Raw genomic sequence first — 13,934 nt, forward strand, 5'->3', positions numbered from 1 at the left:
TACCAAATAATTGACATAATATTATGTACAATTCCACACTAGCGTTCTCTTTCATCAGGTCAAAATAGGTGTCATTTGATTGTTTCGTGCCAAGTTACTGAATGACAGTTGCTGTTGACGTTGAGCAGGGGGAATAGAAATAGGTGAAATAATGGGAAATGTTATGCATTATCTATTTATTTATATTTGAAATGGGAAATTCAGTATAAGGATTGTATGATAGCATATGTGTATGTGTAAAATAATTGAAGATAACTGTCAACAAAACATTCCTTTACAGCAGCAGTACTGACGACAGTCATTTGATTCGTTTTGGTTCAAATCATTTTGTCTTGACAGTTGGGAATTTTTCTAAAGCCGTCTATGCAAACTTTGCATTCTTTATAAACAAAATGTAGGTACTGAAAAGTGCTAGCTGTTGCATTCCATCGTTCTCCTGAGGCTTCATGGGTAATATTGTATAGTGAGAACGTAGCTAATTATTGTTCTGACTCTCATGTTACTTGCAAATGCTTGCATTTCCTCTGTCAAGTTCCTGTACAAAGTGTAAGAAATAATTTTTAAAACTAATAATAAATTATATTTATATGCAACACTGAATGCAGAGTCCGACTCTCCTTTTCCACATCTTGGTTCAACCCTAACACTAACTACCACAGTGTTTCCAACACTCGGTCCTCAACCCCAAGAGGTGCGTGTTTCGTTTTTTCCCCTAACTACACAGCTGATTTTAATAATCAAACCTTGATGATTAGTTGAGATTTGAATCAGCTGTGTAGTGCACCCTCTGAGGTCCGAGTTTGGGAAACCCTGCTCTACCATACCCCTAACCCCAGCTCCCTTTGACCCAAGGTGTGGGATTTCCTTGATTTTCCTATTCCTGTAGGATATTTCTGCTGTTTTCTTTTATTTATTATTTTTTTGGTGTGTGTGTGTGTGTGTGTGTGTGTGTGTGTGTGTGTGTGTGTGTGTGTGTGTGTGTGTGTGTGTGTGTGTGTGTGTGTGTGTGTGTGTGTGTGTGTGTGTGTGTGTGTGTGTGTGTGTGTGTGTGTGTGTGTGTGTGTGTGTGTGTGTGTGTGTGTGTGTGTGTGTGTGTGTGTGTGTGTGTGTGTGTGTGTGTGTGTGTGTGTGTGAGAGAGAGAGAGAGAGAGAGTGAGTGAGAGAGAGAGAGAGAAATCATCTAATTCCTCTAAAAAGGAGATGATATAGACGTTGACATCATTTTATTAGGGAATGTTCTCCTGGTCCACACACTCTCTTATACACATATGCACAGATGAAATAAGGCACACGCCATAGTGGTGGAGTGGACAGTCAGGGAGTTATTCTGTAGACAAGCCAAAGGCAAACGAAAACTGACATTTAACATGATTAAGTCCATCAGTATCAATACATTTCAATATTATTATTTACAATTCAATACCGTGAGGGGAGATTTTTTTACAGTAACAAGACAACCATGGGGGAGACCATCTTATTGGCATGACTAAGCTAGCCTGAGTAACATCACTCCCAAGCTTATTAGCCATCAGCTAGCCTGAGTAACATCACTCCCAAGCTTATTAACCATCAGCTAGCCTGAGTAACATCACTCCCAAGCTTATTAGCCATCAGCTAGCCTGAGTAACATCACTCCCAAGCTTATTAGCCATCAGCTAGCCTGAGTAACATCACTCCCAAGCTTATTAGCCATCAGCTAGCCTGAGTAACATCACTCCCAAGCTTATTAGCCATCAGCTAGCCTGAGTAACATCACCCCCAAGCTTATTAACCATCAGCTAGCCTGAGTAACATCACTCCCAAGCTTATTAGCCATCAGCTAGCCTGAGTAACATCACCCCCAAGCTTATTAACCATCAGCTAGCCTGAGTAACATCACTCCCAAGCTTATTAGCCATCAGCTAGCCTGAGTAACATCACTCCCAAGCTTATTAGCCATCAGCTAGCCTGAGTAACATCACTCCCAAGCTTATTAACCATCAGCTAGCCTGAGTAACATCACTCCCAAGCTTATTAACCATCAGCTAGCCTGAGTAACATCACCCCCAAGCTTATTAACCATGAGGTATCATTTTCTCCTATAGTTAGTTGTTGAAACAGTACATAGACATTTCAGGGGACTAAGAATGGCTCCCTTGGATAGTCAAATGGCCCACATGTAGGTCAATATTGAAGCCGTGTGTTTTCCTGTGTGAATAGAAGAAACAAATGCCTGGGTTTCTAAAGCAGTAATGCTGCAAGAGATATATACTTCACTTCCAACAGCATGTAGAGATTTCTCTACAGTTGTAAAAAAAAAGAGGAATAAATAGCACAATGGGCAACAACGGCAACACTTTATTTGAACTAGCCTCATAACCCTACATAAATGTTGTAAACATGTCAAAGTTTCATGAACATTCTGACATTGGTTTGAAGGGGATTGATGGTGGCTAATTCAAATAAAGTGTTACCACAAAAACAAACACTGTTATATGGCTTTAGATGGACAGAGCAGGACCCCCACCCTCCTAACCCTCTACTGTGAGGGAGATAGTGACTCCTCCTCTCCTGCATAGGGCACTGTCTGTCCTTGTGTTCCCCCTTCATTTAGAGAGCCAATCAGCTTTCACAGAAAGCAACACCAGACCAGACCCTGCCCACTGGGACACTCTCTATCCCAGAGGTGGCAGTGGCATGGGCAAAAAGAGAGCAGACCCTGACCATCTCTCTCCCACTCGCCTTGCCCTTCTCCCGTGGTCCTGGCAGAGTGGCACTAGGCCATGGACATGTCTCTAGGTGTTGAGTGTATCTATGTGGCAGTAGCAGCTTGTCACAGTTTGATATCCTGAGTCTCAGACATCTTGGCCAGGGTCTTCTTCACTCTCAGAGCTGTGAGGCGAGAGGCTGGGTTGTGGGCCCAGCACTCCGTCATCAGCTTCCCCATCTGTCTGAGACACTAAACACACAAACACACTGAGGTCAGAAATCATCATATACTGTATACTCATCACACACAGTAACCTATGTAAGAATATACTGATCTCAAGCATACAACACAATCACAAAGAGGCGGTCTCCTCACCTCATCACTGTTCCAGCGGTTGGCGAATGAGGGCCTCTGTCTCTTGATGCACACAACCTCCCTCATGTCCTCGTAGGAGGGGTCAGAGGACACCAGGTCATGGTAGGGCAGCTGGTACTCCTCTACGATGCCTATAGGACACAAGTCACATGGAGAGAGATGTTGGATCTCTACATACTGCATCATCACAGCTGAGATGGAGGTAAGATAATACACAGACTGGAAGAAGGTAAAATAACTGAACAGTATTAAAAAACAACACTGAATAAGAACCTATACAAATCGGTCTAGCATTTTGGCAAATGTCTGAATGCCCATAAGGTCAAAGTTCACATCAGCTCACTTTACATATGAAAATGATATTAAACATTGTAAAGCAGAACATTGTGGGCCATGCCGGACCTCCAGAGACGCAGCGCCGGGCGATCTCCCAGAGGATGAGGCCGAAGCTATACATGTCGGCCATGATGTAGGACTGGAAGTGGTTCCGGTTCAGACTCTCGTCCAGGACCTCTGGGGGCATGTAGCGCTTAGTGCCCACCCTGGTGTTGGGAGGGATGTCCACCTCGTTGGTGTCACTGAGAGAGGAAGGAGTAGGGGGAGAAAGATTGCATTTTTAAAGCAACACTGTCTTTGTATAAATGTGTATTGCTATACTGATTCCATAGTTTGGACTGATGCTGATGTTTTTTACCAGGGGAAAGTATACAAAGATAACGGAGTAGAACTATTCTGCTCTATAAGGATGTTTTGTTATCTCTACACTCATGATCTGATGCATGGCACATGTCCCTTCCTGTCCTACCTGATGAATTTGACGGCCAGGCCCAGGTCAGCGATGCAGCAGGCCCCATTCTTCTTCACCAGGATGTTCTTGCTCTTCAGGTCTCTGTGGGCGATGGCTGGCTTGCCCTGGGTGCCAAAGATCTCTGTGTGGAGGTGACAGAGGCCTGACACTGAGGAGTAGGCCAGCCGCAGCATGGCCTTGATGTCCAGCGTGGTGGACTTGAGGTAGTCGTACAGAGATCCACTCTCATGGTAGTCTGTGATCAGGTAGAGCTGGGTCCACGAGCCTGTTCCCTTTATGTCCGCTGCTATGAAGCCTGGGTAGGGAGGAGACGGGGAGATCTTTGAGGAGATAGAAAGACACACCTACAGAGACACATACATGCAACAACACACACACACACACACACACACACACACACACACACACACACACACACACACACACACACACACACACACACACACACACACACAATCTCTCCCTCTCTCCTTACCCAGTATGTTCTCGTGTCTCATGAGGACAGTTTGGTAGATCTCTGTCTCTCTGAACCAGCTGGCCTCCTCGGTGGTGAAGAACACTTTGACGGCTACTCTCTCTCCTCTCCAGCGACCCATCCACACCTCCCCGTAGCGGCCCTTACCTATCTGCTTCACCATCTGAATCTGCTTGGCTATGGTGCGCTGCACCTGAGCACAGAAAAACACACACCGTCATCAATATCCTCGTCATCAACACTGTAATCACCAACATCTTCATATGCTATATCATTGTACGTCATTATCACAATTTCTACATCTAATTCAACATAACTAGCACATTGAGAGAGGAAGGTCTTTCTACAACACTGTATTGCTGGACTAATTCTCCATTGCAAGTAAGCATTTTGTTGGACATTTTTGTATACCATCTATGTCCTGTACATACAACTAATAAAACGTGGAACCTGGTTGCTAATGTGTGTGTGATGAGGTTCAGGTCTCACCAGCAGGGGGAGTCCTGATCCCGATCCAGAGCTCTGGGACTGTTCTATCAGGTCCTTCAGAGATTCTCCAGGAGGGATATAAGTCTCATCCTGCTCCAGACCAATACTGTAGCGAGGTCGCGACTCCTGACGCTTATACCTGGAAGACACAGTGGTAAAGTCATCAGTAATACAAAGCTACAATTCTGCTAAAAGCATTACATTGGTCTATGTTACCAATCTCCTCAGAGTCAAAGTCCATGTGTTTTCTCTCACCTGAAGTAACAGAAGACGATGATGAGTACCAAGACGATGCAGCACACTGTGACAGAGATGAAGAGAGCAATGGGGTGGATACTGCTGTCCACGTAATCTACAGCAGAGAGAGAGAGCGAGAGAGAAAGCGAGAGAGAAAGAGCAGTTATTCTGCTCCACAGATCTTAACCTAACACGGGGTGACCTCAACAGCACCAGTTCTCCATTAATGTGTTTATAACAGTTAACTTTCAAATATTGCTAAATCTCAGAGATCTTCCTTTGTAATCTCCAACACCCACCTCCTCTCTTCCCTTTTTCCTATCTCCCCCACCTCCCCTCTTCTATTGTTCCTATCTCCCTCTGCTCCCTTCTTCCTATCTCCCTCTGCTCCCCTCTTCTTTTGTTCCTATCTCCCCCACCTCCCCTCTTCTCTTCTTCCTTTCTCCCCCTGCTCCCCTCTTCTCTCGCTCCTATCTCTCCCTGCTCCCCCTTCTCTTGTTCCTATCTCCCCCATATACCCTCTTCTCTTGTTCCTTTCTCCCCCTGCTCCCCTCTTCTCTCGCTCCTATCTCTCCCTGCTCCCCCTTCTCTTGTTCCTATCTCCCCCTGCTCCCCCTTCTCTTGTTCCTATCTCCTCCTGCTCCCCCCTTCTCTTGATCCTATCTCCCCCTGCTCCCCTCTTCTCTTGTTCCTATCTCCCCCTGTTCCCATCTTCTCTTGTTACTATCTCCCCCTACTCCCCTCTTCTCTTGCTCCTATCTCCCTCACCTCCCATCTTCTCTTATTCCTATCTCCCCCTGCTCCCCCTTCTCTTGTTCCTATCTCCCCCTGCTCCCCTCTTCTCTTGTTCCTGTCTCCCCCTGCTCCCCTCTTCTCTTGTTCCTATCTCCCCCTGCTCCCCCTTCTCTTGTTCCTATCTCCCCCTGTTCCCATCTTCTCTTGTTACTATCTCCCCCTGCTCCCCTCTTCTCTTGTTCCTATCTCCCCCTGTTCCCATCTTCTCTTGTTACTATCTCCCCCTGCTCCCCTCTTCTCTTGCTCCTATCTCCCTCACCTCCCATCTTCTCTTATTCCTATCTCCCCCTGCTCCCCCTTCTCTTGTTCCTATCTCCCCCTGCTCCCCTCTTCTCTTGTTCCTGTCTCCCCCTGCTCCCCTCTTCTCTTGTTCCTATCTCCCCCTGCTCCCCCTTCTCTTGTTCTTATCTCCCCCTGTTCCCATCTTCTCTTGTTACTATCTCCCCCTGCTCCCCTCTTCTCTTGTTCCTAACTCTCCCTGCTCCCCTCTTCTCTTGTTCCTAACTCTCCCTGCTCCCCTCTTCTCTTGTTCCTATCTCCACCTGCTCCCCCCTTCTCTTGATCCTATCTCCCCCTGCTCCCCCCTTCAATTGTTCCTATCTCCCCCTGCTCCCCCCTTCTCTTGATCCTATCTCCCCCTGCTCCCCTCTTCTCTCGCTCCTATCTCCCCCTGTTCCCATCTTCTTTTGTTACTATCTCCCCCACCTCCCCTCTTCTCTTTTTCCTATCCTCCTCTGCTTCCCTCTTCTCTTGTTCCTATCTCCCCATGCTCCCCTCTTCTCTTGTTCCTATCTCCCCCTGCTCCCCTCTTCTCTCGCTCCTATCTCCCCCTGCTCCCCTCTTCTCTCGCTCCTATCTACCCCACCTCGCCTCTTCTCTTTTTCCTATCCTCCTCTGCTCCCCTCTTCTCTTGTTCCTGTCTCCCCCTGCTCCCCTCTTCTCTTGTTCCTATCTCCCCCACCTCCCCTCTTCTCTTGTTCCTATCTCCCCCTGCTCCCCTCTTCTCTTGTTCCTATCTCCCTCTGCTCCCCTCTTCTCTTGTTACTATCTCCCCCTGCTCCCCTCTTCTCTTGTTCCTATCTCTCCCTGTTCCCATCTTCTCTTGTTACTATCTCCCTCACCTCCCCTCTTCTCTTGTTCCTGTCTCCCCCTGCTCCCCTCTTCTCTTGTTCCTATCTCCCCCACCTCCCCTCTTCTCTTGTTCCTATCTCCCCCTGCTCCCCTCTTCTCTTGTTACTATCTCCCCCTGTTCCCATCTTCTCTTGTTACTATCTCCCTCACCTCCCCTCTTCTCTTGTTCCTATCTCCCCCTGTTCCCATCGTCTCTTGTTCCTATCTCCCCCTGCTCCCCTCTTCTCTTGTTCCTAACTCCCCCTGCTCCCCTCTTCTCTTGATCCTATCTCCCCCTGCTCCCCTCTTCTCTTGTTCCTATCTCCCCCTGTTCCCATCTTCTCTTGTTCCTATCTCCCCCTGCTCCCCTCTTCTCTTGTTCCTAACTCTCCCTGCTCCCCTCTTCTCTTGTTCCTATCTCCCCCTGTTCCCATCTTCTCTTGTTCCTATCTCTCCCTGCTCCCCTCTTCTCTTGTTCCTAACTCTCCCTGCTCCCCTCTTCTCTTGTTCCTAACTCTCCCACCTCCCCTCTTCTCTTGTTCCTATCTCCCCCTGCTCCCATTTTCTCTTGTTCCTATCTCCCCCTGCTCCCCTCTTCTCTTGTTCCTATCTCCCCCTGCTCCCATCTTCTCTTGTTCCTATCTCTCCCTGCTCCCCTCTTCTCTTGTTCCTATCTCCCCATGCTCCCCTCTTCTCTTGTTCCTATCTCCCCCTGCTCCCCTCTTCTCTTGTTCCTATCTCTCCCTGCTCCCCCTGCTCCCCTCTTCTCTTGTTCCTATCTCCCCCTGTTCCCATCTTCTCTTGTTACTATCTCCCCCTGCTCCCCTCTTCTCTTGCTCCTATCTCCCTCACCTCCCATCTTCTCTTATTCCTATCTCCCCCTGCTCCCCCTTCTCTTGTTCCTATCTCCCCCTGCTCCCCTCTTCTCTTGTTCCTGTCTCCCCCTGCTCCCCTCTTCTCTTGTTCCTATCTCCCCCTGCTCCCCCTTCTCTTGTTCTTATCTCCCCCTGTTCCCATCTTCTCTTGTTACTATCTCCCCCTGCTCCCCTCTTCTCTTGTTCCTAACTCTCCCTGCTCCCCTCTTCTCTTGTTCCTAACTCTCCCTGCTCCCCTCTTCTCTTGTTCCTATCTCCACCTGCTCCCCCCTTCTCTTGATCCTATCTCCCCCTGCTCCCCCCTTCAATTGTTCCTATCTCCCCCTGCTCCCCCCTTCTCTTGATCCTATCTCCCCCTGCTCCCCTCTTCTCTCGCTCCTATCTCCCCCTGTTCCCATCTTCTTTTGTTACTATCTCCCCCACCTCCCCTCTTCTCTTTTTCCTATCCTCCTCTGCTTCCCTCTTCTCTTGTTCCTATCTCCCCATGCTCCCCTCTTCTCTTGTTCCTATCTCCCCCTGCTCCCCTCTTCTCTCGCTCCTATCTCCCCCTGCTCCCCTCTTCTCTCGCTCCTATCTACCCCACCTCGCCTCTTCTCTTTTTCCTATCCTCCTCTGCTCCCCTCTTCTCTTGTTCCTGTCTCCCCCTGCTCCCCTCTTCTCTTGTTCCTATCTCCCCCACCTCCCCTCTTCTCTTGTTCCTATCTCCCCCTGCTCCCCTCTTCTCTTGTTCCTATCTCCCTCTGCTCCCCTCTTCTCTTGTTACTATCTCCCCCTGCTCCCCTCTTCTCTTGTTCCTATCTCTCCCTGTTCCCATCTTCTCTTGTTACTATCTCCCTCACCTCCCCTCTTCTCTTGTTCCTGTCTCCCCCTGCTCCCCTCTTCTCTTGTTCCTATCTCCCCCACCTCCCCTCTTCTCTTGTTCCTATCTCCCCCTGCTCCCCTCTTCTCTTGTTACTATCTCCCCCTGTTCCCATCTTCTCTTGTTACTATCTCCCTCACCTCCCCTCTTCTCTTGTTCCTATCTCCCCCTGTTCCCATCGTCTCTTGTTCCTATCTCCCCCTGCTCCCCTCTTCTCTTGTTCCTAACTCCCCCTGCTCCCCTCTTCTCTTGATCCTATCTCCCCCTGCTCCCCTCTTCTCTTGTTCCTATCTCCCCCTGTTCCCATCTTCTCTTGTTCCTATCTCCCCCTGCTCCCCTCTTCTCTTGTTCCTAACTCTCCCTGCTCCCCTCTTCTCTTGTTCCTATCTCCCCCTGTTCCCATCTTCTCTTGTTCCTATCTCTCCCTGCTCCCCTCTTCTCTTGTTCCTAACTCTCCCTGCTCCCCTCTTCTCTTGTTCCTAACTCTCCCACCTCCCCTCTTCTCTTGTTCCTATCTCCCCCTGCTCCCATCTTCTCTTGTTCCTATCTCCCCCTGCTCCCCTCTTCTCTTGTTCCTATCTCCCCCTGCTCCCATCTTCTCTTGTTCCTATCTCTCCCTGCTCCCCTCTTCTCTTGTTCCTATCTCCCCATGCTCCCCTCTTCTCTTGTTCCTATCTCCCCCTGCTCCCCTCTTCTCTTGTTCCTATCTCTCCCTGCTCCCCTCTTCTCTTGTTCCTAACTCTCCCTGCTCCCCTCTTCTCTTGTTCCTATCTCCCCCTGCTCCCCTCTTCTCTTGTTCCTATCTCCCCCTGCTCCCCTCTTCTCTTGTTCCTAACTCTCCCTGCTCCCCTCTTCTCTTGTTCCTATCTCTCCCTGCTCCCCTCTTCTCTTGTTCCTATCTCCCTCTGCTCCCCTCTTCTCTTGTTCCTAACTCTCCCTGCTCCCCTCTTCTCTTGTTCCTAACTCTCCCTGCTCCCCTCTTCTCTTGTTCCTAACTCTCCCTGCTCCTCTCTCAGTTTGTGGTCGATCACATCTCACAGATCCGGTGTCACACTGACATCGCCATGGCAAATCCTGAAGCCCAGTGCTGCCCTTTCTGCCAGCCTTTCTGCCAGCCTCCTGTAAATCATTCCCACACATACTGTACACATGAAAATAGACACACATACACAGAAATAATCTAATTTTACAATTTGCCACATTTGACAAATCAATTCGTCTTTGTGTGTGTGCGCGACTGTTAGTGTGTAGCTAGAGGAGTGACAGATGGACAGATATCTCACATCCGTGGCGGGGCAGGAAACTCAAGCAGGCCCTGGGGAGAGGCTGTCCTTTTCATTAGAGGGTGAGAGAACAAGCCAAGCCTGCTGGCTCCATTTCATCTGCCTCCCTCTGCCTCTCCCCAGCTTCCCCCGTCTCCTCCTGCCCCAGAGCAGCACTACACTGGTTTGTAACAGTTTAAACTGTTACTACCCATCACACCCCTGTGCAGGCTGAGGGAGCCCACTCTGAAAGCCACTCGCGCACAAGAGTTTCAGGAGTTTCAGTGTGTTGACTGGGTGGAATTGTGTGTCTTACCAGGGGTCGTCAGTGTGTTGACTGGGTGGAACTGTGTCTCTTACCAGGAGTCGTCAGTGGGGGTAAAGTAGGATGCAGGTCTGTATTGCAGTAGTCCTGGTCTGTACAGCACTCCACAGCCCTCCTCCGATGGGGACCCCCGTTGTCCTGTTGTAGCACACCATAAACACACTGCTACATCTACACAACCCGAATGACTAAACAACAGTTTGAAGGACTATAGGGTTTTTACAATGTTGCTTATTGATGGTGAAGAATCTGTGTTCTACACAAGACTGGTATGACACATTGCTGTCATTGCACATACGGTCTGATTTTAAGAGATTGCTTGGAGAGATGTACTGAGTCATAGATGGTTTATAACGACTTACACGAGCTTATACATTTGGTTTGCCTGTGCTTCTACAGTGACTGCCTGCACTTCATGGCTTTGCCATATACGCCACACACACAGCATACTTACCCTGCACTGGAACTCTAAGCCTACCAGCCCCAGACATCCAGAGGTCAGCACAGGGAGACTTCCCTCTTCTTCCTCCACCATGGTGAAGCAACAACCATCAGTCCTGGAGAGATACCATGATCATCACCACCACCACTAGCCTCATCATTACATCTTGATCATCACCACCACAAGCATCACCATCATCCATAGTCAACAATCTTTCAACATAATATGAGAGGATTTTACTATCTCAGCTATTTTATAAAGACACATTTCATGGTGCTGAGAATGTTATATCAACCATCTAAATCTAATGTAATAAACACTATTATACGTGGCTGTTGACATTAAAATGTTGCATTTAAATCTTAGTCATTTAGCAGACGCTCGGGTTGGGGTGTAGGGTTGGGGTGTAGGGTTGGGGTGTAGGGTTTGAGAATAGCCTGAAGGTAGGGAGGAGCAGTTCCTCTTGCTGCTCCATAGGAAAGCACCATGGCCTTGTAGTGGATGCGAGCTTCGACTGGAAGCCAGTGGAGTGTACAGAGGAGCGGGGTGACATGGTCAAGCTTGGGAAGGTTGAAAACCATGCGGGCTGCAGCGTTCTGGTGAAGTTGCAGGGTTTTGATGGAGCCCAGCCAACAGCGAGCTGCAGGACTCCAGCTGGGAGATGACAAGTGTCTGGATTATGACATACGCCGTTTCCTGTGTGGGGTAGGACTCTATGGATGTTGTAGAGCATGAACATGCAGGAGCGAGTCAATGATTTAATGTTTGCAGAGAATGACAGGGTGTTGTCCAGGGTCACGCCAAGGTTATTTGCACTCTGGGAGGGTGACACTGTGGAGTTGTCAACCGTGATGGAGAGGTCTTTGGGCAGGCAGGCCTTACCCGGAAGGAAGAGCAGCTCTGTCTTGTCGAGGTTGAGCTTGAGGTGGTGGGACGACATCCAAGCTGATATACAGTATCTGCCAGGCACGCAGAGATGTGTGTCACCATCTGGTTGTCAGAAGGGGGGAAGGAGAAAAGTATTTGAGTGTCATCCACATAGCAATGATAAGTGAGACCGTGTGAGGATATGACGGAACCGAGTGACTTGGTGTACAGAGAGAAGAGGAGAGGGCCTAGAACCGAGCCCTCGGGGACACCAGTAGTGAGAGTACGTGGTACAAACACAGATCCTCTACACGTCACCTGGTAGGAGCGGCCTGCCAGGTAGGATGCAATCCAAGAGTGTAGAAAGCCTGAGACACCCAGCCTTGAGAGGGTAGAGAGGAGGATCTGATAGAGCCTGAGAAACCCAACCCTGAGAGGGTGGAGAGGAGGATCTGATAGAGCCTGAGACACCCAGCGCTGAGAGGGTGGAGAGGAGGATCTGATGGTTCACAGTGTCGAAGGTAGAGAGAGTTAGGTTTGGCAGTGAGGAGAGCCTCTGTGACACAGAGAAGAGCAGTCTCGGTTGAGTGACCTGTCTTGAAGACTGACTGGTTAGGGTCAAGATAATCATTCTGAGAGAGATAACGAGAGAGTTGATCAGAGACAGCACGCTCTTTTGGAAAGTAAAGAAAGAAGGGCTATAGTTTTTGACGTCAGATGAGTTGAGTGTTGGTTTCTTGAGGAGGGGAGCGAGGGCACGCAGCCAGTTGTCAGGAATGAGTTGATGAGGGAAGTGAGGAATGGGAGGTCTCCAGAGATGGGGTCAAGAGGCCAGACCTCACTAGTCGCAGGGCATAAATCAATCTGTGATAATGCTTGTATTTAAATAATATCCCATTGCCCCCTGAGTTAATGTCTTCCACAGTGACACACTGTGACACATTTTGAGTTCCTGATAAATCCACCAGTGTATTTTTGTTCAGTTAATTGGTGTTCTATAGGATAATAACAGATTGCCTCTGCTGTGTAATCATGAATGTAAGCTAATAGATACAGCTGATTCTAAGATGTTTTGAAAATCACACACCAACCATAGTAGCAACACAGTTCTATTTGTGTGTGTGTGTGTGTGTGTGTGTGTGTGTGTGTGTGTGTGTGTGTGTGTGTGTGTGTGTGTGTAATATACCTGCAGGTATTGTTGGAGTCTTCAGAACAGTGAGGGTAACAGTGACACCAGAGGGTCCTCTGTGCTGGAGCCAGGGCTGTACTCCCACCCTCCTCCTTCCTGCTGTCTGACCTGTCTCTTACAGGGTTCCTCAGTAGCACTATGGTATCCAACACATTGGCTACAGGGACACAGAGAGGAGACAGACCAGGTTTAGCGCCAGGACAGACCAGACATAGACCCATGATAGACCAGACAAATAGTAGAAGTCAAAAGTTTGGACACACCTACTCATTCAATCGTTTTTCTTTATTTTTACTCCTTTCTACATTGTAGAATAATAGTGAATACCTAAAAACTATGAAATAACATATATGTAGTAGCCAAAAGTACTACACAAAATATATTTAAGATTTTTCAAAGTAGCCACCCTTGGCCTTGATGACAGCTTTACTCTTGTCATTCTCTCAACCAGCTTCACCTGGAATGCTTTTCCAACAGTCTTGAAGGAGTTCCCAAATATGCTGAGCACTTGTTGGATGCTTTTCCTTCACTCTCCGGTCGAACTCATCCCAAACCATCTCAATTGGGTTGAGGTCAGGTGATTGTGGAGGCCAGGTCATCTGATGCAGCACTCCATCACTCTCCTTCTGGTAAATAGCCTTTACACAGCCTGGAGGTGTGTTGGGTCATTGTCCCGTTGAAAAACAAATTATAGTCCCACAAAGTGCAAACCAGATGGGATGGCCTATCGCTGCGGAATGCTGTGGTAGCCATGCTGGTTAAATGCAAGTTGAATTCTAAATAAATCACTGACAGTGTCACCAGCAAAGCACCACCACACTTCCTCCCCCATGCTTCATGGTGTGAACCACACATGCGGAGATCATCCGTTCACCAAATTTCGACTCATCAGACCAAAGGACAGATTTCCACCAGTCTAATGTCCATTGCTCGTGCTTCTTGGCCTAAGCAAGTCTATTCTTCTTATTGGTGTCCTGTAGTAGTGGTTTCTTTGCAGCAATTTGACCATGTAGGCCTGATTCATGCAGTCTCCTCTGAACAGTTGATGTTGAGATGTGTCTGTTACTTGAACTCTGTGAAGCATTTATTTGGGCTGTAATTTCTGAGTCTGGTAACTCTAATGATGGTATCCTCTGC

The 13,934-nt window shown here is 48.4% G+C and overlaps 1 protein-coding gene across 4 annotated transcripts in view; it reads right to left on the bottom strand.

Moving 5' to 3' along the window:
* Positions 1-1,206: 1,206 nt before the first annotated feature.
* The window catches only part of LOC110536815 (bone morphogenetic protein receptor type-1B), a 113,215-nt gene continuing 100,487 nt past the window's right edge, over positions 1,207-13,934 (bottom strand). For all 4 annotated transcript variants that reach the window (XM_036937169.1, XM_036937171.1, XM_036937172.1 and 1 more), the window contains 10 exons: positions 12,795-12,954; positions 10,754-10,856; positions 10,335-10,437; positions 5,092-5,188; positions 4,837-4,975; positions 4,348-4,540; positions 3,870-4,167; positions 3,467-3,642; positions 3,065-3,195; positions 1,207-2,938 (listed from right to left, as the gene is read on the bottom strand). In XM_036937169.1, coding sequence (XP_036793064.1) covers positions 2,813-2,938; positions 3,065-3,195; positions 3,467-3,642; positions 3,870-4,167; positions 4,348-4,540; positions 4,837-4,975; positions 5,092-5,188; positions 10,335-10,437; positions 10,754-10,856; positions 12,795-12,954 — 1,526 coding nt within the window. In that variant the 3' untranslated portion in view covers positions 1,207-2,812. The remainder of the gene's footprint in view (positions 2,939-3,064; positions 3,196-3,466; positions 3,643-3,869; positions 4,168-4,347; positions 4,541-4,836; positions 4,976-5,091; positions 5,189-10,334; positions 10,438-10,753; positions 10,857-12,794; positions 12,955-13,934) is intronic.

The sequence above is a fragment of the Oncorhynchus mykiss genome, chromosome 12 (assembly GCF_013265735.2).
Source record: "Oncorhynchus mykiss isolate Arlee chromosome 12, USDA_OmykA_1.1, whole genome shotgun sequence".
Taxonomy (NCBI): domain Eukaryota; kingdom Metazoa; phylum Chordata; class Actinopteri; order Salmoniformes; family Salmonidae; genus Oncorhynchus; species Oncorhynchus mykiss.